Below are 25,734 nucleotides of genomic sequence, written 5' to 3'. Positions count from 1 at the left end.
GTCCAAAAGTCGAGAGTCTAATGGCAGACTCATTGTGGTCCTGAGGATACATTCATTCCTAGTTTAGGCCAATTCTCCAGTTAGTTTGACACGATATTATCAAGGCCAAGGGTGCAGAGTCTGATTCTCCACCAAGATCAGTCAACTTTAGGAAGAGAAAACTTTAGAAATGTCTAAGCACTATGCCCACAAGTGCTCACCCTCTTCCTAGTCGGTGCTTACAACATGGAATTAGGAAAGAACCTAGTGCCTCTTGCTAGAGAATCAATTCCATGCGTGCACCTGACAGAGGGCAACACTCATCTTGCCACCTAGTGTATCATCATTCTTCTCCTGCCTCGCGATGCCTATATGTATATTACTAGTGGATATTGCTATGGCCCCAGTGTAGGAGTGGTTACCTAAGTCATTTCTGAACCGTTGCTTTTATCGTATCGTCGAACATTAATGGGGGACAAGGAAAGACCAAATGTGACTGAGATTCTAAGATTGTAGTCATTACTACATTGACATAGAGTTGTTCAGAGCTGGTAATAAGTGCCACGGTGGGTGGACTAAATTCTTTCTCTGTTCTATTGCCTTTGGAAACTTTGCCTTCATTAGGAGGGTGGTGAGGATGTTTGCTTTGGTAAACAATTGTGTATGTGTAAGCGCGTATTTTGAAATTTACTATCATTACTAGTAGTCATTTTAGTATGAGTATTTTGCATGGAGTCTCCAGGAGTGAAGGTGGGGAGGGCGGTGTGGGGTGAAAACAGAAAGTATTTCTAACATATGGGGCTTTTAACTCCTAAAGTAGCTTCCTTAAATTTTGATTTTGTCAAGCGCTTTTCAGTTTGTCAGGTTCTTAATCTATTATGCCCATTATGGTCCTCGAGCAGTCATGATGAAGGACCCTAATCATAGCTTCAGTGACTCGTGTGTGGACAATGCTGGAACCTTCCCTACCTTTAAGACGGATGCGACCACAAGAACAGATTGGCTGTCCAGGTTCACTTTGTCCCCAGAATTTAGTTTCTCCTTTAGGACTCTGCATGATTTTATATTGGCTGATTTTCTGAAGATGCCTTCTGTGAGTGGCCCCTTTTGATTAATAAAGGAAAGCATATCCTGTAGGAAGAAAAGGAAAGTATATGGCGTCTCATATCCACAAACCCACAGCACAAGCTTGCCTCCGTTTTGAACGAGCGAGGAAATGTGATGGTACACTGTTTTAGAGCGGGAAGGACGAAAGTCAATCCGGATTGTTTTTTTTTTGTTTTTTTTTTCAGTATCTCTCTCTACATTTTCTACACAAAAATCCATTTTACAGTCATACACTGAAATATTTTAAACTCTTATTTTAATCAGATTTTCCTTTCCATTGAATTTACACTTTTAAATCAAACTTTTCTGCTTCAAGGCTTTTGTGGAATCGCCGTCTGTTTTCCTACTTTCCCATTCTTTTCTCATTATTCCCTTACATAGATGCTCTTTCCCCAAGTATGGAAGTCTATTTAGGAAATACTCATTTCCCATGTGTTTATTTCTCTTTAAGTGACTGTATACTCCATTCCTATTTCTTCTATTTCCTTCCCTCTCTTAAAATCAGTCTCAAAAACCCTCTTCTCCTTCTCTGATTACACTCCCTTCTCATGAGTCTTTCATTGTCTTTTGCTCTATCTTCATGTCCTCTCCCTGCTGTGTAGAAAGTCTATAAGGGCTGCAGTCAGGTAATGCAACGGAGCTGAAGTCTATTATGCTACTTATCTATTGTGTGAGCTGGGGCACATGCGTACTATCCTGAGGCTTTTCTGATTCATTTGGGAAGTGCGGAGGTTCATAATCCTAGCTACCGCCTAAATTTGCTGTGATGCAAGGAACTGGGGTAGTAGCTAGCATGTCACCTGCTAGTGAATATGATACATTCCTTCATATCTAGCAGAATGTGCCCTACGTCCAGCACAGTGCTTGCAGAGATACCGAATACTCCGTGAATGTCAACACTGACAATTCAGTCCACCAGTTTGAGATAACACAGGCCAAACTCTGTGGCTTTCGTTTGACATATTCTGTTAGGATTAATGGATTCCTATTTGCCAGAGGATGTGTCCTGATGCTCGTGTCAGGTGTTTGCAGTTGTTAGACTGAGTAGACTCCGCTGAAGGAGACTTGAGACTAGTGTGAGTTCAGAAAGGCAGTGAAGGGAGAGTGGGAAGACAAGGTGGCCTCTCAGAGACTCACAGACACAGAGTCCATTTTGACTGATCTGAACAGGCCTACGTGGGTCTTTGTGGAAACAAGGCACAAGTGGAATGGACCAGAATGCCCTGTCCTGTTGTACGCGCCTCATGACTCTGCAGTACCTAATCAGATTCCATTCTTTTAAATAACAGTAACAGAGCTTCTCAGCCAAAGCCAGGGGCTGTCTAATGACTTCTCCATTTGGGGATAGATTTGGATGAGGACACTTGGCCTCTCCGAGTTTCCCCTCCTCAGGAGCGCTAGAAAAGACCAAAATGAGATGACCTACCAGAACCGGGGTGGGCAGGTTTTCTTTATCACACACATCCATGAGGGAAACTCCAAAGAGCTGTCCTTGCTTTGCAGAAGGTGGGACTCTGCACTGGTTCCCCTGGCAAGTTCTGGAGCCCTTCTGAAAGGCCCAGGTTCCTAAGGCATGCATTTTAACTCTCTTCTGGCCAGAGTCTAAGGAAGAAGTGAGAGTACTAGTAGTCTTAGTTGTTCTTTCATTCGCTTAACCTTCTTTTTTGCTTTTCAATTTTTTTTTTTTTTTTTTACATTTTATGTATTTTTTGACAGAGAGAGAGAGACAGCGAGAGAGGGAACACAAGCAGGGGGACGGGGAGAGGGAGAAGCAGGCTGCCCTCGGAGCAGGGAGCCCAATGCAGGCCTCGATCCCAGGGCCCCTTGATCATGACCTGAGCCGAAGGCAGACGCTTAACGACTGAGCCACCCAGGTGCCCCAGACTCATCTTAAATCCTGATGACTTAAGTTTTCCTAAAGATTTCCTGAAAGCAATGTGGTAAACGTCATAAAACCAAGAAATGTCAAAAATATGGAGGGATTGATGATACATGTCTCCAGGTTCTGAATGGAATGTCGACCTTCTAAGGTGGACTGCTGCCAGTTAGCTCTGATGAGCTAGGCTCAAATAATACTAGCTCTCTAGTCTCAGGGACACTTCTCCTAGTCCTCTTAATGGCTTTTTTTTTTTTGAAATTTATTTTACATGCATCAACTTATTTAATGTTTACAACAATTCTAAGATTTAGACAGTATTTTTATCCACATTTTAGAGCTGAATAAACAAATACTGAGCTAGAATAACTGGCCAAAGATAATATAGCTGGAAAACAGGGGCACAGGAATTTAGATTCTGGAGAGGTCGTTTGACATCGAGTCAAGTCCTTTTTTCTCAATGATGCCAGTTCTTTTCAACCCGTTTCAAAGGGCACTGGAAACCTATGGTGCCTCAAGAGCCCCTGAGAAAAAGAGGAGGGAGGGGAAGAAAGGCCCCTCACTCTGGCTTCAACCAGAGCACCTCTACTACCCATAGATATATATATTATGTTTATATATTTATATAGTATAAGTATCCAGTTATATGTATAAATACAGTTATATGTATGATGTTTTCTCTATCTATCTATACATAGATAGATAGATAGATAGATAGATAGATAGATAGATATTTAGCACCCATTTGGAATTTTGTTAGAAAAAATTCCCAAACACGGTAGCATACCATGTTGAGTCCTAATGCCGTTATGATCTACACTAGAAACTTCTTGAAATGAGAGACCTCATGTTATCCTTTCTTTGGTCTCACAACAGTGTGGAACCTCCCTTGACCTGTGAGCCAGCCTTCGGAAGAAGGAGCAGATGGAAATCATTGCCCTGGCGATGCTCTGGGCTCCAGAACAGCGCTGTCTAAGCATCTCCCATGACCCCTGGCAACCTTGCTGTCTGCTTCTCACTAAAGCCAATTAAATTATTCACGGTACCTGCAGCCTTCTCGCTGTTATCAAGACTCATTGAGTTCTCTCCCAAGAGGGAAGTGATGTCTTCTCCGAATATCCTGAGGCAATTTTCAATGAGAAATTGTACAAGAGAAATCTGTAACACAGAAGATAATAATGGGGTGCTCTTTTTCATAGGGCATAGTTAAAAATCACATTTTGTGTATCGACCTTGGACCTAAGAAAAAATGTGAAAGACTTCCCAGAAAAATTCAGAGTTGATAAAAATACACAGAAACCAGGGGCGCCTGGGTGGCTCAGTCGGAAAAGCATCTGCCTTCGGCTCAGGTCATGATCCCAGGGTCCTGGGATCCAACCCTACATCGGGCTCCCTGCTCCGCGGGAAGCCTGCTGCTCCCTCTCCCAATCCCCCTGCTTGTGTTCTCTCTCTCGCTGTGTCTCTCTCTGTCATGTAAATAAATAAAATCATAAAGAAGTGGAAACATAGAAACCAGAGTTCTCTAAGAAATAACTTAGAAAGCGTGATACTTTCCCGTGTACTTTGGGTACAGATTTTAAAATAGTGCTCATCAGTGGGCTAAGGTTATAATGCGTGGCCTAGTTTAATAGCTAACATTTTGGTATCAGTGGCTGCATCTTTAAGACTAGGATAAATTGCAGGGTGCCTCAGTTGAGCATCTGACTCTTGATTTTGGCTCAGCTCACGATCTCATGGTGGTGAGATCAAGCCCCACAGGGAGCCAGCATTGGGCTCTGTGCTCTGTGGGGAATCTGCTTGGGCTTCTCCCTCTCCCTCTCCTTCTGCCCCTGCCCCGCTCACGCTCTCTCTTTCCCTCTCTCAATAAATACACATCAAAAAAAACAAATACATACATACGTACATACATACGTACATACATACATAAAACTAGGATAATTTTCAAAGTAGCCTGCCTTATGAAAGTTGACTTATTTGTTGATTTTAAATTTTGTTTCCAGTTTTATTGAGCCGTAACTGATCTATAACATCTTATTAAAATTTATAAAGTAGGAACAAAAACTTAAGAAAACCGTTTCTTAAATGAAGAAGTATCTTAAAGTTGGGAAGCAGAGATTTTTGTGGGGTCGTGAGGGAAAACCCACAGAGCTGGAGAGAAAACGTATCTGTCTGTCTAACTTCAGTCCCTTCTCATGCATTGCTTTGCCTCCTGCTGGCTCTCTGTGTGAGCTTGGGGAAGACCTGTCATCTTATGAGGATGTTCCGGAATCTTTTACTAGTTGCCGTATGACGTAGCAGAGGTGAAATAGCAGCCGAGTGTTTTTCGAAGTGAGCCACAATGTGCAGAGGAAGGCCAGTGTGTTTGGAGCCATGGGTGCTCATACTGCCCAAGCCACCTAGGAGGTGCCAGTGGTGACCGGAGGAGCTGGGTGTTGTCGCCATCGTGTAGTGAGGAAACCACGGCTTTGCCCAAGGTGACAAGTCCCTGAAGGATGAGGCTGAGAGTTGAACCTTGCCTTGTGAAGCTCCAAGGCCCAGGTCCTTTTCTATTGTATCCCACAACTCTTCTCCGTCTTGTTTAGTCAGTCTAGTGTTTAGTCTCCTGGATGGGGAAGACGTGACTCAACTGCTCCGAGTTTCCCGTTTAACGACACCCCTTCCCAGACCCCACCACAGTAGGATAAAGAACTCTGCCACTCCACAGGGGCCTAATGAGAAGGTGCACTTCACAAAGTTCCATCCATCAGAGTTACTGCTGCACATTTCCGGTTCAAAGTAGGGATTCTACCCCCCGGGGGGACAAAAATGAGAGCTCTCATTACCTTTTTGATGAAGTTGCCTTCCAATTCCAAGCTGCAGGAATTAGGTGGACAAAGAATGCTTGGGGCTATACACACTGATAAATTATAAGCTGTCATCTGATTGGATGAGGAATGTTGCTCAATGTTGTATAACACTCCAAAAAGGTATCGCACGAGAGCGACATTTGCTCTTGGCAGCTGCGCTAAAAGCCTAAGGTCAGAAAAATACACTTTTAAATTCGGCAAGTCACTCCACTTAGGAGGCTGGAAGTACAGAGACAGGGACCAGGATACATCCTTGTATATCTAGTACACAACCCGCTGTAGCAGAGTTCCAGGCATGAATGTATACAAAATTGTTTCACTGAATTCAGTTCCTGAGCCAGATAAAAACTTCTCCGGTTAGGTAAATGTTTGACAGACTATGAAGGGCATACCCCTGGCAGCCGATGCTCTAGCATCTCTCTTGGACCAATGGATTTCGTCTACCAGTTTCATGTATCCAGAAGGTGTAAAACGGCCAAGGATTCCACATTAGTAAGGTCAGGAGATGAACAATAATAGCCCTAAAGCGTGCCTCTATTCTGAAGCTGGCCCCCATGGGTGGGAAGAATTGAAACTCTTGGGCATTGGTCAGGAGTTTAGTGGGCAAAGCTGCAAAACGTAAGCCAATATTTTCCTAATAGTATGTTGGCTGTGTTTTGGAGATGGGACCAGAGGAGAGTCATCGTTGCATCATTACCTCTGGGCTGCAGTTATCTTCTCCTCTTCGCTCCCTTGATCAATAACACCGAGCCATTGGTCATAGAGATCGGATGAAAATATACTTCCTGGGATATTTCTAAGAAAATCCTTATGGAGATAAAGAAATATGTATAGATATTATAGAAAATATGTACTGGAACTATTACAGAGAAAATATGTAGTTAAAAATTTCAGTTCAGCCCCCACTTCCTTCACAGATCCCCAAACTGTGACCCACAGTCAAGAGCTCGGCTCTGACTCTCCATTGACTTGCACACACAGAAGCAGGTGCTTGGATTTTCTCCCGCTAAAACTTAGAAGCATAAAAGCAGAGCTTAGGCTGTGGTGGAAATGAAGATAAAGCTCCCTTCTGTCATCTGGAACTTGTTTTTTTGCGTGTGTTTTTTTGTGCAAAGTACCACAAACTGACAGGGTCTGGCTATAGACCATCCTAAATCCTGTTAGTTTCTTGGACAGAAATACACATGCCCATTTTGCTTGTTTTAGACACAGTGCTAGCTCTTAATTCTAGCAAGGAAAGTTCTGAAGCAAACAAAACACAAACAGGTGTGCTCTTGCACACATGTTAGGAAAGAACCAGGTCTTCTGATTTGGGGTATGTGTGCTCCCTGGAAGAAAGCTACTCTCATAATTGCTTCATTCTTCCTTTTCTTAACTGTCCAAAAGTCGAGAGTCTAATGGCAGACTCATTGTGGTCCTGAGGATACATTCATTCCTAGTTTAGGCCAATTCTCCAGTTAGTTTGACACGATATTATCAAGGCCAAGGGTGCAGAGTCTGATTCTCCACCAAGATCAGTCAACTTTAGGAAGAGAAAACTTTAGAAATGTCTAAGCACTATGCCCACAAGTGCTCACCCTCTTCCTAGTCGGTGCTTACAACACGGAATTAGGAAAGAACCTAGTGCCTCTTGCTAGAGAATCAATTCCATGCGTGCACCTGACAGAGGGCAACACTCATCTTGCCACCTAGTGTATCATCATTCTTCTCCTGCCTCGCGATGCCTATATGTATATTACTAGTGGATATTGCTATGGCCCCAGTGTAGGAGTGGTTACCTAAGTCATTTCTGAACCGTTGCTTTTATCGTATCGTCGAACATTAATGGGGGACAAGGAAAGACCAAATGTGACTGAGATTCTAAGATTGTAGTCATTACTACATTGACATAGAGTTGTTCAGAGCTGGTAATAAGTGCCACGGTGGGTGGACTAAATTCTTTCTCTGTTCTATTGCCTTTGGAAACTTTGCCTTCATTAGGAGGGTGGTGAGGATGTTTGCTTTGGTAAACAATTGTGTATGTGTAAGCGCGTATTTTGAAATTTACTATCATTACTAGTAGTCATTTTAGTATGAGTATTTTGCATGGAGTCTCCAGGAGTGAAGGTGGGGAGGGCGGTGTGGGGTGAAAACAGAAAGTATTTCTAACATATGGGGCTTTTAACTCCTAAAGTAGCTTCCTTAAATTTTGATTTTGTCAAGCGCTTTTCAGTTTGTCAGGTTCTTAATCTGTTATGCCCATTATGGTCCTCGAGCAGTCATGATGAAGGACCCTAATCATAGCTTCAGTGACTCGTGTGTGGACAATGCTGGAACCTTCCCTACCTTTAAGACGGATGCGACCACAAGAACAGATTGGCTGTCCAGGTTCACTTTGTCCCCAGAATTTAGTTTCTCCTTTAGGACTCTGCATGATTTTATATTGGCTGATTTTCTGAAGATGCCTTCTGTGAGTGGCCCCTTTTGATTAATAAAGGAAAGCATATCCTGTAGGAAGAAAAGGAAAGTATATGACGTGTCATATCCACAAACCCTCAGCACAAGCTTGCCTCCGTTTTGAATGAGCGGGGGAATGTGATGGTACACTGTTTTAGAGCGGGAAGGATGAAAGTCGATCTGGATTTTTTTTTTTTTTTTTTCAGTGTCTCTCTCTATATTTTCTACCCAAAAATCCATTTTACAGTCATACACTGAAACATTTTAAACACTTATTTTAATCAGATTTTCCTTTCCATTGAATTTACACTTTTAAATCAAACTTTTCTGCTTCAAGGCTTTTGTGGAATCGCCGTCTGTTTCCTACTTTCCCATTCTTTTCTCATTATTCCCTTACATAGATGCTCTTCCCCCAAGTATGGAAGTCTATTTAGGAAATACTCATTTCCCATGTGTTTATTTCTCTTTAAGTGACTGTATACTCCATTCCTACTTCTTCTATTTCCTTCCCTCTTTTAAAATCAGGCTCAAAAACCCTCTTCTCGTTCTCTGATTACACTCCCTTCTCATGAGTCTTTCATTGTCTTTTGCTCTATCTTCATGTCCTCTCCCTGCTGTGTAGAAATTTAATAAGGGCTGCAATCAGGTAATGCAACGGATCTGAAATCTATTATGCTACTTATCTATTGTGTGACCTGGGGCACATACGTACTGTACTGAGGCTTTTCTGATTCATTTGGGAAGTGCGGAGGTTGATAATCCTAGCTACCCCCTAAATTTGCTGTGATGCAAGGAACTGGGGTAGTAGCTAGCATGTCACCTGCTAGCGAATATGATACATTCCTTCATATCTAGCAGAACGTGCCCTACATCCAACACAGTGCTTGCAGAGATACCGAATACTCCGTGAATGTCAACACTGACAGTTCAGTCCACCAGTTTGAGATAACACAGTCCAAACTCTGTGGCTTTCGTTTGACATATTCTGTTAGGATTAATGGATTCCTATTTGCCAGAGGATACGTCCTGATGTTCGTGTCATATGTTTGCAGTTGTTAGACTGAGTAGACTCTGCTGAAGGAGACTTGAGACTACTGTGAGTTCGGGAAGGCAGTGAAGGGAGAGTGGGAAGACGAGGTGGCCTCTCAGAGACTCACAGACACAGAGTCCATTTTGACTGATCTGAACAGTCCTACGTGGGTCTTTTTGGAAACATGACCCAAGTGGCATGGAGCAGAATGCCCTTTCCTCTTGTATGCGCCTCATGACTCTGCAGTACCTAAATCAGATTCCATTCTTTGAAATAACAGTAACAGAGCTTCTCAGTCAAAGCCCAGCGCTGTCTAATGACTTCTCCATTTGGGGATAGATTTGGATGAGGACGCTTGGCCTCTCATAGTTTCCCTACCTTAGGAGGGCTGTAGAAGTCAAAATGAGATGACCTACCAGAACCGGGGTGGGCAGGTTGTCTTTATCACACACATCCATGAGGGAAACTCCAAAGAGCTGTCCTGGCTTTCCAGAAGTTGGGGCTCTGCACTGGTTCCCCTTGGAAGTGGTGGAGCCCTTTTGAATGGCCCACGTTCTTAAAGGACATGTTTTATCTCTCTTCCGGCTGCAATCTAGGGAAGAAGTGAGATTAGTAGTAGTAGTTGTTGTTCTTTTATTTGCTTAACCTTCTTTTTTTTTTTTTCTAAAGTGTGTGTTTGTTTTTGACACATAGAGAGACAGCAACAGAGGGAACACAAGCTGGGGGAGCGGGAGAGGGAGAAGTATGCTTCCTGCAGAGCCTGGAGCCTAATGCCTGGCTCCATCCCAGGACACTGGGATCATGACCTGAGCCCAAGGTATACGCTTAACAAGTGAGCCACCCAGGCACCCCACTTAACCTTATTTTCAGCATTCCTATTCTACAGTACATTCATTGTAATGGCTAGAAGGGGGAAACTGAGGCATTTGTTGTGTAGAATCCTGCATGTTTTGAAATTGGCCAATACCATTCTTATGGTATCTTAATCTGTTCTTCCCCAGATCCTGGAAACTGATGATTAATCCTAGAGACTTGATTAGACTTAGTGTCAATGCTTCCAATGCCATCTACTGTCTTTTGTGCTTTATCATGAGGCACTTAACTTGTTGTTTGTTTCCTGTTGGTAAGTATGATTAGTGGATTCAGTGGTGTCAGATCCAATTTTAAAAGCTCAAAAGATTTGGTATTCAAATCAAGCTGAGTTTGGTAATTATCTGCTTGCACAGTGAGTCTCCTCCTGCCTTAGGTTTCCTCTTTTGCTTTCTGTGTGCTCAACTTTTTTTTTTTTTTTTAAGATTTTATTTATTTATTCGACAGAGAGAGACAGCGAGAGAGGGAACACAATCAGGGGGGGAAATGGGAGAGGGAGAAGCAGACTCCCACTGAGCAGGGAGCCCGATGCAGGGCTCAATCCCAGGACCCTGGGATCATGACCTGAGCTGAAGGCAGACGCTTAACGACTGAGCCACCCAGGCACCCCTGAGTGCTCATCTTTCTATGATCAAAAGGATCTGCCTTTCATGACATGACCCGCCTGACCCCACTTCTCAGGCAGCCTCTGGTGTCTCTGCTCTGGGCCATCCCCAAGAATGCCTTGCTGCAGTCAGGGTTCTTGGGAAATAGTCATTACATGCTATGTGGTAAGATTCCAGGTGACTGTGTTTTCTTGTGATACCCCACCAAGCTACCCAGAGATGATTTTTTTTTTTGTAAACTATGTTTGATATTTACTGAAAAGAGTCTAATCCACAATGAATTGCACACAATTCTTCACACATACTCAAACATACATGTATATACACCAAACCAGTACAGGGCTTGAAAGAAAACACAAAAAGAAAAACAATGAGAGATTATGAATGCCTGATTTATCCCCAATTTCCAGAGATGATTTTGAATTACCCAACATACCCTATCAAAGGAATGCAAAAGAAGAGCTTTACAAAGAAAAGGTGATCCGCAGTGAAAAGCTGAGTTGAAAGTTTCTACTGCTCAGCTATGAATATTTTCCTTATAAGATACCTTAACATTTGCATTTACATAATCTGCTTAAATAACTGAATTCTTTAAAAGTCCACAGAGGAGCCAAGCTGTAGAAGGATAAACAAATGAGCAACATTTCACCAAACACCCATAAACACCTGTCCACTGGGCTTTTCTGGGATGTAGTGAGTGCATCACCATATCCACTCATGTGTGTGGGAACACTGATGGCACTTGACCAGAGAGACCAGGATCTAAGAACCAGAAGCATCCTGGTTCTGCCACTTAGTTAGATTACTCAAAATTTTTTAAGCTTTGGTTTGCTCAACTTTAACATAAATGCTGCTGCCTACAACTCATTGAACTAAATGTAATGTACGACTCAGCACAAGTCATGGCTCATGGCAGCCTTGGTAAAAGTAATTTCCTTGATCAGAGGGCCTCAGGCAGTCTAGACATCAGTCTCTTCCCCCTCCAAAGCAGACATCACTCCCATTCTCTATTTGATTTTGCAACCTCTAGAAGGTAGGCAATCATGAAGGATTGCTACCACTTTACTTAACTAAGGCTCTTTCTTCCTGCCCTGAAATTGATACCCCTACCATTTTAAAAGGAGAGAAGAAAGAAAGCAAATACATTCTTAAATCCAGGAGGAGATTCCTGTACAGCAGAATGTATGAATTTGCTTAAGATACATGTTAATATGTAAGTTGAGTTGTTGTATGCAACCTGGGTCACCTACTCTTACCCTAGTTTTATTATTTCTAAAACTACCCAAATATATTCCATTATTCAGCTTTAATAAGAGGAATGCTCTTAAGAAGAATGTTGTATCCTTTGGTACAAAGCTATATATCTAGCTACTCTATGAGTATATACAGAAAATAAGTACACATTGAGTCCTATACTTTCTCAAAGGTATTTTCAGGCTTAGCTGGATGTTTTATAATGTACATTATTTGCTGTTGGAGTTCATGTTGCCACTATTACTAATAAAAATATTGCTATAGCCATGAAAAATATAGGAATGACTAAACAAGCTAACTTTATAGAAACCTATTCTTTCTTAAACAGTCCTGGTAAGATTTGGGTTAATGTTTCCTAATGCTCAAATTAGGGTATGAATATTAATAAATAAAATTTTTGGAATGGGGTCCTCTAAGCAAAGAGAGAGCCTAAAAGCAGCATAGATCAGAAAGGAACACAGACAATATACAGTAACAGTCACCTTACAGGCAATACATTGGCACTAAATTCATATCTTTCAATAGTTACCCTGAATGTAAATGCACTAAATGACCCAATCAAAAGACACAGGCTATCAGATTGGATTAAAAAACAAGACCCATCAATATGCTGTCTGCAAGAGACTCATTTTAGACCCAAAGACACCCCCACATTGAAAGTGAGGGGGTGGAAAACCATTTACCATGCTAATGGACACCAAAAGAAAGCTGGGGTGGCAATTTAAAATTAGATTTTAAAACAAAGACTGTAATAAGAGATTAGGAAGGATATTATATCCTACCTAAAGGGTCTATCCAACAAGAAGATCTAACAATTGTAAATATCTATGCCCCTAACATGGGAGCAGCCAATTACATATGGCAATTAATAACAAAAGCAAAGAAACACATTGAGAACAATACAAAAATAGTGGGGGACTTTTAACACCCCCCTGACTGAAATGGACAGATCATCTAAGCAAAAGATCAACAAGGAAATAAAGACTTTAAATGAAACACTGGACCAAATGGACTTCACAGACATATTCAGAACATTCCATCCCAAAGCAACGGAATACACATTCTTCTCTAGTGCCCATGGAACATTCTCCAAGATAGTTCACATCCTAGGTCACAAATCAGGTCTCAACTGGTACCAAAAGGTTGGGATTATTCCCTGCATATTTTCAGACCACAATGCTTTGAAACTAGAACTCAATCACAAGAGGAAAGTTGGAAAGAACTCAAATACATGGAGGCTAAAGAGCATCCTACTAAGGAATGAATGGGTCAACCAGGAAATTAAAGAAGAATTAAAAAAATTCATGGAAACAAATGAAAATGAAAACACAACTGTTCAAAATCTTTGGGATGCAGCAAAGGCAGTCCTAAGAGGAAAGTATATAGCAATACAAGCCCTTCTCAAGAAATAAGAAAGGTCTCAAATACACAACCTAACCCTACACCTAAAGGAGCTAGAGAAAGAAGAGCAAATAAAGCATAAACCCAGCAGGAGAAGAGAAATAATAAAGATCGGAGCAGAAATCAATGAAATACAAACCAAAAGAACAGTAGAAGAGATCAATGAAACTAGGAGCTGGTTGTTTGAAAGAATTAACAAGATTGATAAACCCCTGGCCAGACTTATCAAAAAGCAAAGAGAAATGACCCAAATCAACAAAATCATGAATGAAAGAGGAGAGATCACAACCAACACCAAAGAAGTACAAACAATTATAAGAACATATTATGAGCAACTCTATGCCAGCAAATTAGATAACCTGGAAGAAATGGATGCATTCCTAGAGATGTATCAACTACAACCAGGAAGTAATAGAAAACCTGAACAGACCTATAACCATTAAGGAAATTGAAGCAGTCATCAAAAATCTCCCAACAAACAAAAGCCCAGGGCCAGATGGCTTCCCAGGGGAATTCTATCAGACATTTCAAGAAGAATTAATACCTATTCTCCTGAAACTCTTCCAAAAAATAGAAATGGAAGGAAAACTTCCAAACTCATTTTATGAGGCCACCATTACCTTGATCCCAAAACCAGACAAAGACCCCATCAAAAAGGAGAATTACAGACCAATATCCTTAATGAACATGGATGCCAAAATTCTCACCAAAATACTAGCCAATAGGATCCAACAGTACATTAAAAGGATTATTCACCATGACCAAGTGGGATTTATCCCTGGGCTGCAAGGCTGGTTCAACATCCGCAAATCAATCAATGTGATACAATATATTAACAAAAGAAAGAACAAGAATCATATGATCCTCTCAGTAGATGCAGAAAAAGCATTTGACAAAGAACAGCATCCTTTCTTGATCAAAACTCTTCAGAGTATAGGGATAGAGGGTACATACCTCAATATCATAAAAACTATCTATGAAAAACCTACAGCAAATATCATTCTCAATTGGGAAAAGCTGAAAGCTTTCCCACTAAGGTCAGGAATGTGGCAGGGATGTCCACTCTCACCACTGCTATTCAACATAGTATTAGAAGTCCTAGGCACAGCAATCAGACAACAAAAAGAAACCAAAGGCATCCAAATCGGCAAAGAGGAAGTCAAACTCTTACTCTTCGCTGATGATATGATACTGTATGTGGAAAACCCAAAAGACTCCACCCCAAAACTGCTAGATCTCATACAGGAATTCAGTAAAGTGGCAGGATATAAAATCAGTGCACAGAAATCAGTGGCATTCCTATACACCAACAACAACACAGAAGAGAGAGAAATTCAGGAGTCAATCCCATTTACAATTGCACCCAAAACCATAAGATACGTAGGAATAAATCTAACCAAAGAAGCAATGTATCTGTACTCAGAAAACTATAAAATACTCATGAATGAAATTGAGGAAGACACAAAGAAATGGAAAAACCTTCCATACTCATGGATTGGAAGAACAAACATTGTGAAGATGTCAATGCTACCTAGAGCAGTCTACACATTCAATGCAATCCCCATCAAAATACCATCCACTTTTTTCAAAGAAATGGAACAAATAATCCTAAAATTTGTATGGAACCAGAAGAGACCCCGAATAGCCAGAGGAATGTTGAAAAAGAAAAGCAAAGCTGGCGGCATCACAATTTCAGACTTCCAACTCTATTACAAAGCTGTCATCATCAAGACAGTATGGTAGTGGCATGAAAACAGACACATAGATCAATGGAACAGAATAGATAGCCCAGAAATGGACCCTCAACTCTATGTTCAACTCATCTTTGACAAAGCAGGAAAGAATGTCCAGTGGAAGAAAGACAGTCTCTTCAACAAATGGTGTTGGGAAAATTGGACAGCCACATGCAGAAGAATGAAACTGGACCATTTCCTTACACCACACAAAAATAGACTCCAAATGGTTGAAAGACCTAAATGTGAGACAGGAGTCCAGCAAAATCCTGGAGGAGAACACAGGCAGCAACCTCTTTGACCTCAGCCGCAGCAACTTCTTCCTAGAAATATCGCCAAAGGCAAGGGAAGCCAGGGCACAAATGAACTATTGGGATTTCATCAAGATAAAAAGCTTTTGCACAGCAAAAGAAACAGTCCACAAAACCAAAAGACAACCGACAGAATGGGAGAAGATATTTGCAAATGACATCAGATAAAGGGCTAGTATCCAAAATCTATAAAGAACTTATCCAACTCAACACCCAAAGAACAAATAATCCAATCAAGAAATGGGCAGAAGACATGAACAGACATTTTTCCAAAGAAGACATCCAAATGGCCAACAGACACATGAAAAAGTGCTCAACATCGCTCGGCATCAGGGAAATCCAAATCAAAACCTCAATGAGATACCACCTCACACCAGTCAGAATGACTAAAATTAAGAAGTCAGGAAACGACAGATGTTGGCGGGGATGCGGAGAAAGGGGAATCCTCCTACACTGTTGGTGGGAATGCAAGCTGGTGCAACCACTCTGGAAAACAGTATGGAGGTTCCTCAAAAAGTTGAAAATAGAGCTACCATACAATCCAGCAATTGCACTACTGGATATTTACCCCAAAGATACAAATGTAGGGATCCAAAGGGGTACGTGCACCCCAATGTTTATAGCAGCAATGTCCACAATAGCCAAACTGTGGAAAGAGCCAAGATGTCCATCAACAGATGAGTGGATAAAGAAGAGGTGGTATATATACACAATGGAATATTATGCAGTCATCAAAAGGAATGAGATCTTGCCATTTGCAACGATGTGGATGGAACTGGAGGGTGTTGTGCTGAGTGAATAAGTCAATCAGAGAAAGACATATATCATATGACCTCACTGATATGAGGAATTCTTACTCTCAGGAAACAAACTGAGGGTTGCTGGAGTGGTGGGGGGGTGGGAGGGATGGGGTGGCTGGGTGATACATATTGGGGAGGGTATGTGCTATGGTGAGCGCTGTGAATTGTGCAAGACTGTTGAATCACAGATCTGTACCTCTGAAACAAATAATGCAATATATGTTAAGAAAAAAAAAGAAGAAGAAGATAGCAGGAGGGGAAGAATGAAGGGGAGTAAGTCGGAGGGGGAGACGAACCATGAGAGATGATGGACTCTGAAAAACAAACTGAGGGTTCTAGAGGGGAGGGGTTTGGGGGAATGGGTTAGCCTAGTGATGGGTATTAAAGAGGGCACGTTCTGCCTGGAGCACTGGGTGTTATGCACAAACAACGAATCCTGGAACACTACATCACAAACTAATGATGTAATGTATGGTGATTAACATAACAATAAAAAAGTTAAAGAAAAAAATTTTTTTGAAACTTTGTGCTTCTAGAATAACAATAATAGCAATAAAATGCTTTCTTTTGGCCCAATAGTTCTCTGATGAATAACACATTTTCATCAGAGAAAGAAATATCAATGGGAGAATACTGGAATGGTAGGGAAAAATATAGCAAGAAGGAAGATTAAAAAGCCCTGACCGTAGACATTCAGTCTAGCTCCAGCCTTGACCTGTGTCTGAAGCAGACATGGAAAGTGGGGGCAGAATTGAGACTTGAATTCTAACTGTAACCCCAAGGCCACTTCAGCCTAAGCCCAGAATAAATCCAATTCAGTTCCGTAACTCTTTACTCCACTGGAGTTCTTCCATTCCAGGTGCGTCTAAGCCATGCAGTCATTTTATTCCATCCTGTGATGGCCTGAGATACTAGATAAAACCCTGGAATGGGGAAGACCTGTTTCCAGGTCACAAACAGCTTGTGCTTTAAGAAGACACACAGATGTGTACTCACATAATTATATGTAGAAAGCATTCTGGGGATACAGAGAAAGGAGTAACAGTCTACCTAGGAGAATTAAAATAAGCACACAACCTTCTTCGAAGTGAGTTGGGTCTTAAGATCTTTGGGTTTCTCTAAGCTTGATTCTGTGCAGTTTTTGGGTTCTTGCCTCTACTATTCCTCCCCAACCCCTCAGAGAGAGTGAGCTCTGTGTCCTGAATTTGTGGTCAAGAGTGGAGACATGAGCCAAGAGAAGACACCTGAAGAAAGGGAAGGGGCTCACCTCTCCCTTGCTTGTTCTGGGTTGGGTGCCTGGGCTTCAGGATTAACTGGCCTTGCATCTCTGCGAGCCCCTGCTCCAGAAGGAGGGACTCCTGGAGGGTGGAAGGAGAGATGGAGTCCTCTGGTGTCTGCGGCAGCAGTGTGGTAGATGGAAGATGGCTCATTTTAATTACATAGGGATGTTCATGTCCTATATGAAAAAAATATAGATTCCGGCTGATGGTGATGGCTCTAATCAAATCCCCCTTACCATGAGTGTATGCATCACACTGGTATATGCTGCTGTTCTCCTGGGGCTTCTGGATAAAGAAGTGCCTCCTGAGTGAGCATCATTTTCGCTCTTGTTGGGGACACCCTGCAAAAAGCAGGTGCCCAAGGAAGATTTTAAAAAGAGAAAAAAAAATTAAAGCATGTTACTTTACTTGGAATACATAGATTCAACAGTGCATTGCACAATGCTGACTTTTGCTGTGTTTCCATCTGAGAATATTTAAGGCCTTCTAGTTTCTGCCTTGACACTAACGAGATCTGCACATCTTAGGCGAATTACTTGACCCCTCTGAGCCTTACATTCATCCTTTGAAATGTTTGCCCTCACACAGACTTATAAGGATCAGAGTAAATATATTAATAAGCATTGGTGGTTAATATTTTTTAAATAATTGAACATATATATTAAGAATTGCTATTCTCTCTCACATAATGTCAGTTGAACAGATTTTTTTCATTTCCTTTTGTCAATTTCTAGAGCCAGAGCTACTCAAGGGCAGTGGGATGGGTTGCCTTTATGCTTTTTACTTCCCTCCCACTACTGCCCTTCCTCCAAGGGGAGTCCTGCCAGGTGATGATCAGAGGGAAGGCTGCACAGTGTTGGGAACCCAGAAGCAAAGTGCAAAACGATGTTTACAGAGTGGAAAACTGCACCCAGAGTCAGTGAGAGTTGCCTGCCAAGTGATTTGTTTTGTTCTTGTATGCTTTAAATTGTTTCCTCTCTATAGAATTCTCAAAGGTCCTGTGCTATATGATATGGATCTCATTTTTTAAGAACAGAATGGAAGTTCTCTTTCTGTCATTTCTGATTTATTATTGAATGTAACTTGGGGAGCTTTTGCTGTTCCTTTTCATCTGTCATAGATGCAGTGTCAGTGATGTGTTCACAAGAATCACAGTGACTTCCCTCTTTTAAGGAAAAAGAAGCTTCTACGTACGACAGCAATACAACCAAATCACCAAGATAACCAGGAGATAATCCGCAATTGAGAATTGAGAGCATTGTTAAAAAATGCATTTTGAATATTAGTGCTAATGGATCATCATGGATGACAGGCTCTCCGGATTCCTTAGAGCTGTCTTGGTGTGTGAAGCTGCTCAAAGTCTAAAAAGTTATCATCTATATTGTTTTACCTAAATTAATGCACTTTATTAAAATAAATATATTTAAGTATTTGACTTTTTTCCTTTTTGTTGTTGGCCGACTTTTACAGAGATGTCAATATTAATACGAAACACGAAATGGTGGGGGGGATTTTTTCCTCAGCTATGCGCTTGGTGACTCTCTGTATTCTAAGACTGGGAATATACATTTCATACAAAGAAATTGGTTGTTTAGATTTCCAGATCACTTGAAAATATTCTTTAGATAACTTGAAAAAGAGTAATAGCTTCACGGGATTATTTTCTTTTTAAGATTTTATTTATTTTTTATTTTTTATTATTATTTTTTAAAAGGGTATATTTTATTTTATCCAAATGGTTTTGAACAAGAAGGAGTTACACATACATTCCTGAAGATCCCAGTGGTTGGGATCACGCCTCCTATGTGGCTGGCACCTCTTTTCTTTAAATTTTTTATTGTTATGTTAATCACCATACATTACATCATTAGTTTGTGATGTAGTGTTCCATGATTCATTGTTTGTGCATAACACCCAGTGCTCCAGGCAGAACGTGCCCTCTTTAATACCCATCACCAGGCTAACCCATCCCCCCAACCCCCTCCCCTCTAGAACCCTCAGTTTGTTTTTCAGAGTCTATCCTCTCTCATGGTTCGTCTCCCCCTCCGATTTACCCCCCTTCATTCTTCCCCTCCTGCTATCTTCTTTTTTTTTCCTTAACATATATTGCATTATTTGTGTCAGAGGTACAGATCTGTGATCCAACAGTCTTGCACAATTCACAGCACTCACCATAGCACATACCCTCCCCAATGTCTATCACCCAGCCACCCCATCCCTCCCACTCCACCCCCACTCCAGCAGCCCTTTATTTATTTATTTGTCAGAGAGAGAGAGCACAAGCAGGGGGAGCGCCAGGACGAAGGAGAAGCAGCTCCCCACCGAGCAAGGAGCCCAGGACCCTGGAATCATGACCTGAGCCAAAGGCAGACACTTAACTGAGCCACCCAGGCATCCCACCTCACAGGATTATTAAAAAGATAAAAAAAAAAAATGCATGTAAGAAGGAATGCTCTAAGATTTCTAGCAGATATCATTGTCACCATTACCATACATTACTATACTTCAAGGTCTGCTACAGATCCTCTCTTTTTTCTCTTGTTTTTTAATCCTTCTATTTCTGGTAAGCACTGAACAATTTTGCTAATCCAAAGATTTTTTTTTTTTATAGAGAACTTGTGCTAGTAACTATTTTAGGGGAGGTATAATCTGTTTATCAACAACCTTAAGAACAGTGATGGAAAAAGCCTGAGAAACAGCAAAGTGCAGGTAGTTTAGTCAGTGAAGACTTGAGGAGTTTAAATGTGATTATCTCATTTTCTTTATGATGCTGAGAAAACTTCTGGGCACAGAGCAGGTGTTAAATACATACCTATACCTGGATTCAGAGACATGATTGGATTTTAGCGGATTCTCACAAAATAGAGGCTTATTTAGTTGTTAGGAACTGGAATTCAAGACTGGAATATGAAAAATAAATGTATGGGAAAAAGAAATTCCAATTCATTTTGCTTTCATACCTAAGTGAGTAAATAAGTAAGTAAACAATAAACAAAACAATTTTTAAGACAACTCTGTCAGGTAAAATGAAGTAGAAATGAAAAACTTACATTTCTCTCCCTAACTAGACCTTAAGCTGATGAATGAAGAGATGTCCTCTGTGCCGGGGAAAAAGTAAGTACCTGGTAATTCTTTAATAAACGTGAGAGTGAATATTGCATGTGATTTTCACTTTTAAGGGTATTTAAGCTTAAGACAGAACAACCATTACTTTGAGATGTAGAGTTACAATTTTGAACCTAATCAATCCCATCTTAGATTTTCCCTGACACTTACCAATGAGTGGGTGTGGGGACGCTTCCTTGCCAGCACTCACCCACAGCTGGTAGTCCTTCTCAGAGCCCTTGGAAACAAAAAGAACTATGCATCATAACAAATCTTTCACAGTACTTGAAGAACACATTTCCTTGCATTTCTGTGTTTCCAGAAAGAAAGAATTGGGGCCAATATAAATGCTATTTCGTCCATGGGGGTAGCTACAGTACTTGTTAACTTGTTCCCTCATAGCCTCCAGTGGACCGTCCCAGGTTCTTGTCATTTTTGATAAAGGCCAGGAAACCACAGTACAATCAGCCCCTCACTGTGTGGGTGGCCCATGGCGTAAGAAATCACAGTTGTGCCCCTTCACTAAGGAGGAAAGTTCTAATCTCAGAGGCCTGCCTTCCACTGTCTCTAGATTCCTTGGATAATGTTGGCTTTTGCCACCAAATGTCCCTGCCCTGACATGCATATTGTCCAGAGAGCCATATACCCTGCTATGACTATTCCTGAGCAAAGTAACTTGAAAGGCATCAATAGCTCAACAGCCTTGAGCAAAAGGAGACAAATGCCCAAGAGGCCTTGAGGAGATAGTGGACTGAAGTCAGCCACTGGCTTTGGTGCAGGCAAGCCCCACTTCAGGGAGAGAAAGAAGGACTCTAACCTAGACAACATATCAGATGCAGAAAACAATTACTCCCAGCAGAATTACCGCCCAGTAAACCTGGAAGTCCTACTTGAAACAAACACATCTAAATGATAAAGATCACTGAACTATTTTAGAGAGTCTTCCAGGAGACTAAAGCAAAAAATGTTTGACATGGAGTTGTTGGTGATAGGTACTATGCTTGCCCTTGACTCCTGATTAAAAATCATGGTCTTACCTTTATGAAGAAAGGTCATAGGATAGGTATGGACACAGACACAGACACACACAGACACACAGACACAGACACACAGACACACACAGACACACAGACACACAGACACATACAGACACACAGACACACAGACACACACACAAACAGACACACAGACACAAACAGACACACAGACACACACACACAGACACAGACACAGACACCCACACAGACACACAGACACACACAGACACACAGACACAGACACACACAGACACACAGACACACACAGACACACAGACACACAGACACACACAGACACATAGACACACACACAGACACACACAGACACACAGACACAGACACACACAGACACATAGACACACACAGACACACACAGACACACAGACACAGACACACAGACACACACAGACACACACACAGACACACACAGACACACGCAGACACACAGACACACACACGTAGCTAAATCTGCTCAGAATTGTATTGCAAATAAGAAGTGAGAGCTAATAAGGTAGGGTAGGGTTTGGAAATGCTATGCTGGAATCCCTTAAATCAGGCATACATAAAGCCAAATAACCCCAATTCTTCATTAAAACAGAAATTTTTTGTGTGGTGAAATTGATCACTTTATGCAAAGGAAAATCACAAACATGAAATAAAATGAGCTTCATCATTAATCAATCTCCCCAACTTCATCCCTAAAACCACTCACTCTCTTTCTAAGACTTAATTCCTATTTAGGGTATATATATCATACAGGTTATAAATCAGTGTAGATATGTGCTTTACTCAGTACATATAAATTCAATTTTATTTCAGATATATTATTAAATTTTGTTTGTACAGAAATCATTGATTTCTTATGCCAAATTCTGGTTGCTCTGAATTTTTAAGGGGCTTTATTATACCATTGGGTCAGACAGAATTTAAGTAAGAATCTTGTAATTATGTCATGTCATAATAGCAAGACATTTTTGCATTTATAGAGGATTTTATATAAGAAGCTGTGCTTTACAAGTGCTCCCTTCAGTTCTGTCCATCTGACTGTCACTCTCCCTCTCTTTTCCCTTAGAAAATCTCATCCTCAAATACGTCCATGTCTTTCTTCAAAAAAAAAAAAAAAAAAATCCGACAACTCACACCAGCACCATCAAAACATAAAGGAACAGACAGTTAAAACCAAAACAAGATGAAAGTGATTTGTACGCAACTGCCCCCAGATCCATGGTCTTATTCAGAACTTGTCCTCTTTACCAGTTCATAAGGGGTGTGAGCCACCTCATCTGAAGGAACTGCATCAAGAGGAGGTAGCTTCTAGCCAGGTGGTCTTTATGTCAAAATGTACAATAAAACATGTAATTTAGGATTCATCTAACTGGGATTCATCTACCTTGGGTGATGACCAGGGTAAATAGGGATGGGGAGGAATCAGGAACAAAGACACAGAGAGAAGAGTCCTATAGAGGAGGAGATATTTAGAAACTTAGAAATATTTTATTGTCTGCATATAAAATATATACAATAAACTGCATGTTGTTATTAGCACTCTAAAATTATAGCCCAATTTTATGCTATGATTTTGAATTCGCAGAAAATTTAAAATGGGAAGACAAGAAGAGCACCCATGTATAGGCTAATAATATAGCTTTGCTGCCTTCAATTTCTAAATCTGGGGGACAAAATATAACTATGATATCTATAATAATCAGCTGTCTTATAATGGGAGGTACACAACACACACACACACACAAATCTCAAAAGTCAAAGTTGGTTTTTAAATTAAAAATAGTTTGCAAGGCAACTTACAGTTATTCCTAGCATTGGTAATGACATGTTGATAATGTCATTTGCTGTGTCTGAATTTGTTACTGTTACAGTTACAGACTGTAAAAAAGAAATAAGAAAAATTGCTATAAATTTTTAAAAATTTAAAGCAGGTAACCAAATAATTATTGTCAAATTATTATCCATACTCTCAAAGCAAAGCTTGTTTTCAGTTAATGACAAAGTAAAGCATATGTAGAGCACACATCCTTAATTATATTTTCATTTCTTTACATAACATGAAGCTAGTAGGAAACATTTCAGTAAAACATATATTTCCCTTCAAGGATTTGTGGCTTACAAAATATAGCAGCTTAAGCAAGAAAGAGAAAAACAGAATTCCACAAGGGGTCATGAGCTGACCCTCAGCTCCATAAGGCTATTTCCAAAATAGATGGGGGAGATAGTTTAAAAAGGAGGAGCTAGATAATTTTCTCTCTTCCTGAGTTGTGTTTTTACAGTATGGATTTATTTCTTTGCAATTACATACTCAGTTTCAGCAAAATCAGAATAAGAACTGTCTGTGACAGACATTTTTTTAAAAAAACTACTATTTAGTCAGTACTTTCTTTGTGTCATCATGGTTACTAAGATTTCCATTGTTGAAATCTGTTGAGACAAATAAAACCGATGAGTCTAGGAAATGAGACTGAAAATTTTAGAAGTTTATATTCCATTCACAACTCTGACAGTGAGTAGTTACTTATAATAGCTCTCTATCACACCTTATATTGAGAGACTGCTCCATACAACAAGGAAAACAGTTATTGAAAATTATCTGAAAGGGATTGATAGGAATCTGAGATGATATCTATAAAACTATCCGAATTTCAAAAGACATTTTAAAATAAGACAATATGTAACCAAGTATGCATACAGTTTTTATACCATTATTAGGCAACGAGGCCTGTGTCCTTTGAGAAACAGTGCATGAAGAAGACAAGCAACAGAAGTGGACACTCACAGACCTTAAAAATATTAAAAACAAAGTTAAAAGAAACTTGTTCTTTCATTGTATTTTTCTTCTTATGAATTGAAATGCAATTGCTTGATATGACAGTTGGCCCAAAAGTTGTTTGATAATCGAACTTTTATAAACAAAAGTATTCATTGATTTCAAACTACTTGAGCTTTAAGGATTATTAAAAAAAGTGTTCAGAACCTAGCAGTAGGACTCAGAGCACCCAAACTCAAGGATATCCTATGTTAAATTGTCTAGGAGGGGCTTCCTATGTTAAATTGTCTAGAGGATTCAAGACTGGGTCTTAGCTTGAAATTTAGTTAGAAGTAATGGCTCTGCTATTTTTTTTTTAAGATGTCTGAAAGCCTTTCAATACAACTTAAAAACTTTCCCATGAAATCTTTTTTTTTTTTTTAAGATTTTTATTTATTTATTTGTCAGAGAGAGAGCACTAGCAGGGGGAGCCACAGGCAGAGAAGGCAGAGGGAGAAGCAGGCTCCCCTCTGAGCAGGGAGCCTGATGCAAGACTCCGTCCCAGGACCCTGGGATCATAACCTGAGTCGAAGGCAGATGCATAACTGACTGAGCCACCCAGGCATCCCTCCCATGAAATCTTTTTAAAGAAAAAAAAAATCTCTTTCAAAATACTAATAATCACTTTTTAATTTATCTGGTCTGCAAGATAATGGTTTTCATGGTATAAGGAACATACTATGTTCAAAATAGTAATTCCAGGGATGTATGTATATTTTCCTGCATGTTGTAGGTTCTCCAAAACAGATAAATTCCAGTAGATAGAGCTCTCTGTAAACAAATAACTTCAGAAAAATAAGCTGTTTTTTGGAAATAATTTAAAAGAAAAAGAAATGTTACTTTTTTTTTTACTTGAGTCAAAGTGTTACTTAATATATGAAGAACCAGGAAAATGTGATCAATTCTCAAGAGTTGAAGCCAACCCTGAGATGATCTAGATGTTCAGGCTGTTAGCCAAAAACAGCTATTATAATAATGCTCAATGATACAAATGAAAATATGCTCACAGTAAACAAAATAGAGGCATCTTAGCATAGAAACTAAAAATATTTAAAAATAGAAATTTTTTATCTGAAAAATATCTTAAAGAAAAAATTTACTGACTAGGCTATATTGCATAATGGAGATGACAAAAAGAAGTCAGTGATTTGAAAATAGATAATAGAAATTTTCCTGTCTGAAGAAGAAAAGGGGAAAAAAGATTGAAAAAATTAACAGAGTCTGAGGGATCTCTGAACAATATGAA

At 40.3% G+C, this 25,734-nt stretch overlaps 1 protein-coding gene across 1 annotated transcript in view; it reads right to left on the bottom strand.

The window, feature by feature from the left end:
• The window catches only part of LOC114208201 (uncharacterized), a 77,960-nt gene extending 54,457 nt beyond the window's left edge, over nt 1-23,503 (bottom strand). The window contains exons 1-4 of the mRNA XM_088021333.1: nt 23,477-23,503; nt 20,805-20,871; nt 17,516-17,704; nt 8,125-8,129 (exon numbers count right to left, since the gene is read on the bottom strand). Coding sequence (XP_087877459.1) covers nt 8,125-8,129; nt 17,516-17,704; nt 20,805-20,871; nt 23,477-23,503 — 288 coding nt within the window. The remainder of the gene's footprint in view (nt 1-8,124; nt 8,130-17,515; nt 17,705-20,804; nt 20,872-23,476) is intronic.
• Nucleotides 23,504-25,734: the final 2,231 nt, after the last annotated feature.

Source organism: Eumetopias jubatus, unplaced genomic scaffold, assembly GCF_037043125.1.
Source record: "Eumetopias jubatus isolate StellerSeaLion01/CBP00866 unplaced genomic scaffold, mEumJub1_p1.0 scaffold_2, whole genome shotgun sequence".
Classification (NCBI taxonomy): Eukaryota; Metazoa; Chordata; class Mammalia; order Carnivora; family Otariidae; genus Eumetopias; species Eumetopias jubatus.
Note: the sequence above shows the minus strand (reverse complement) of the source record. Positions and strands in the feature narration are given on the sequence as shown.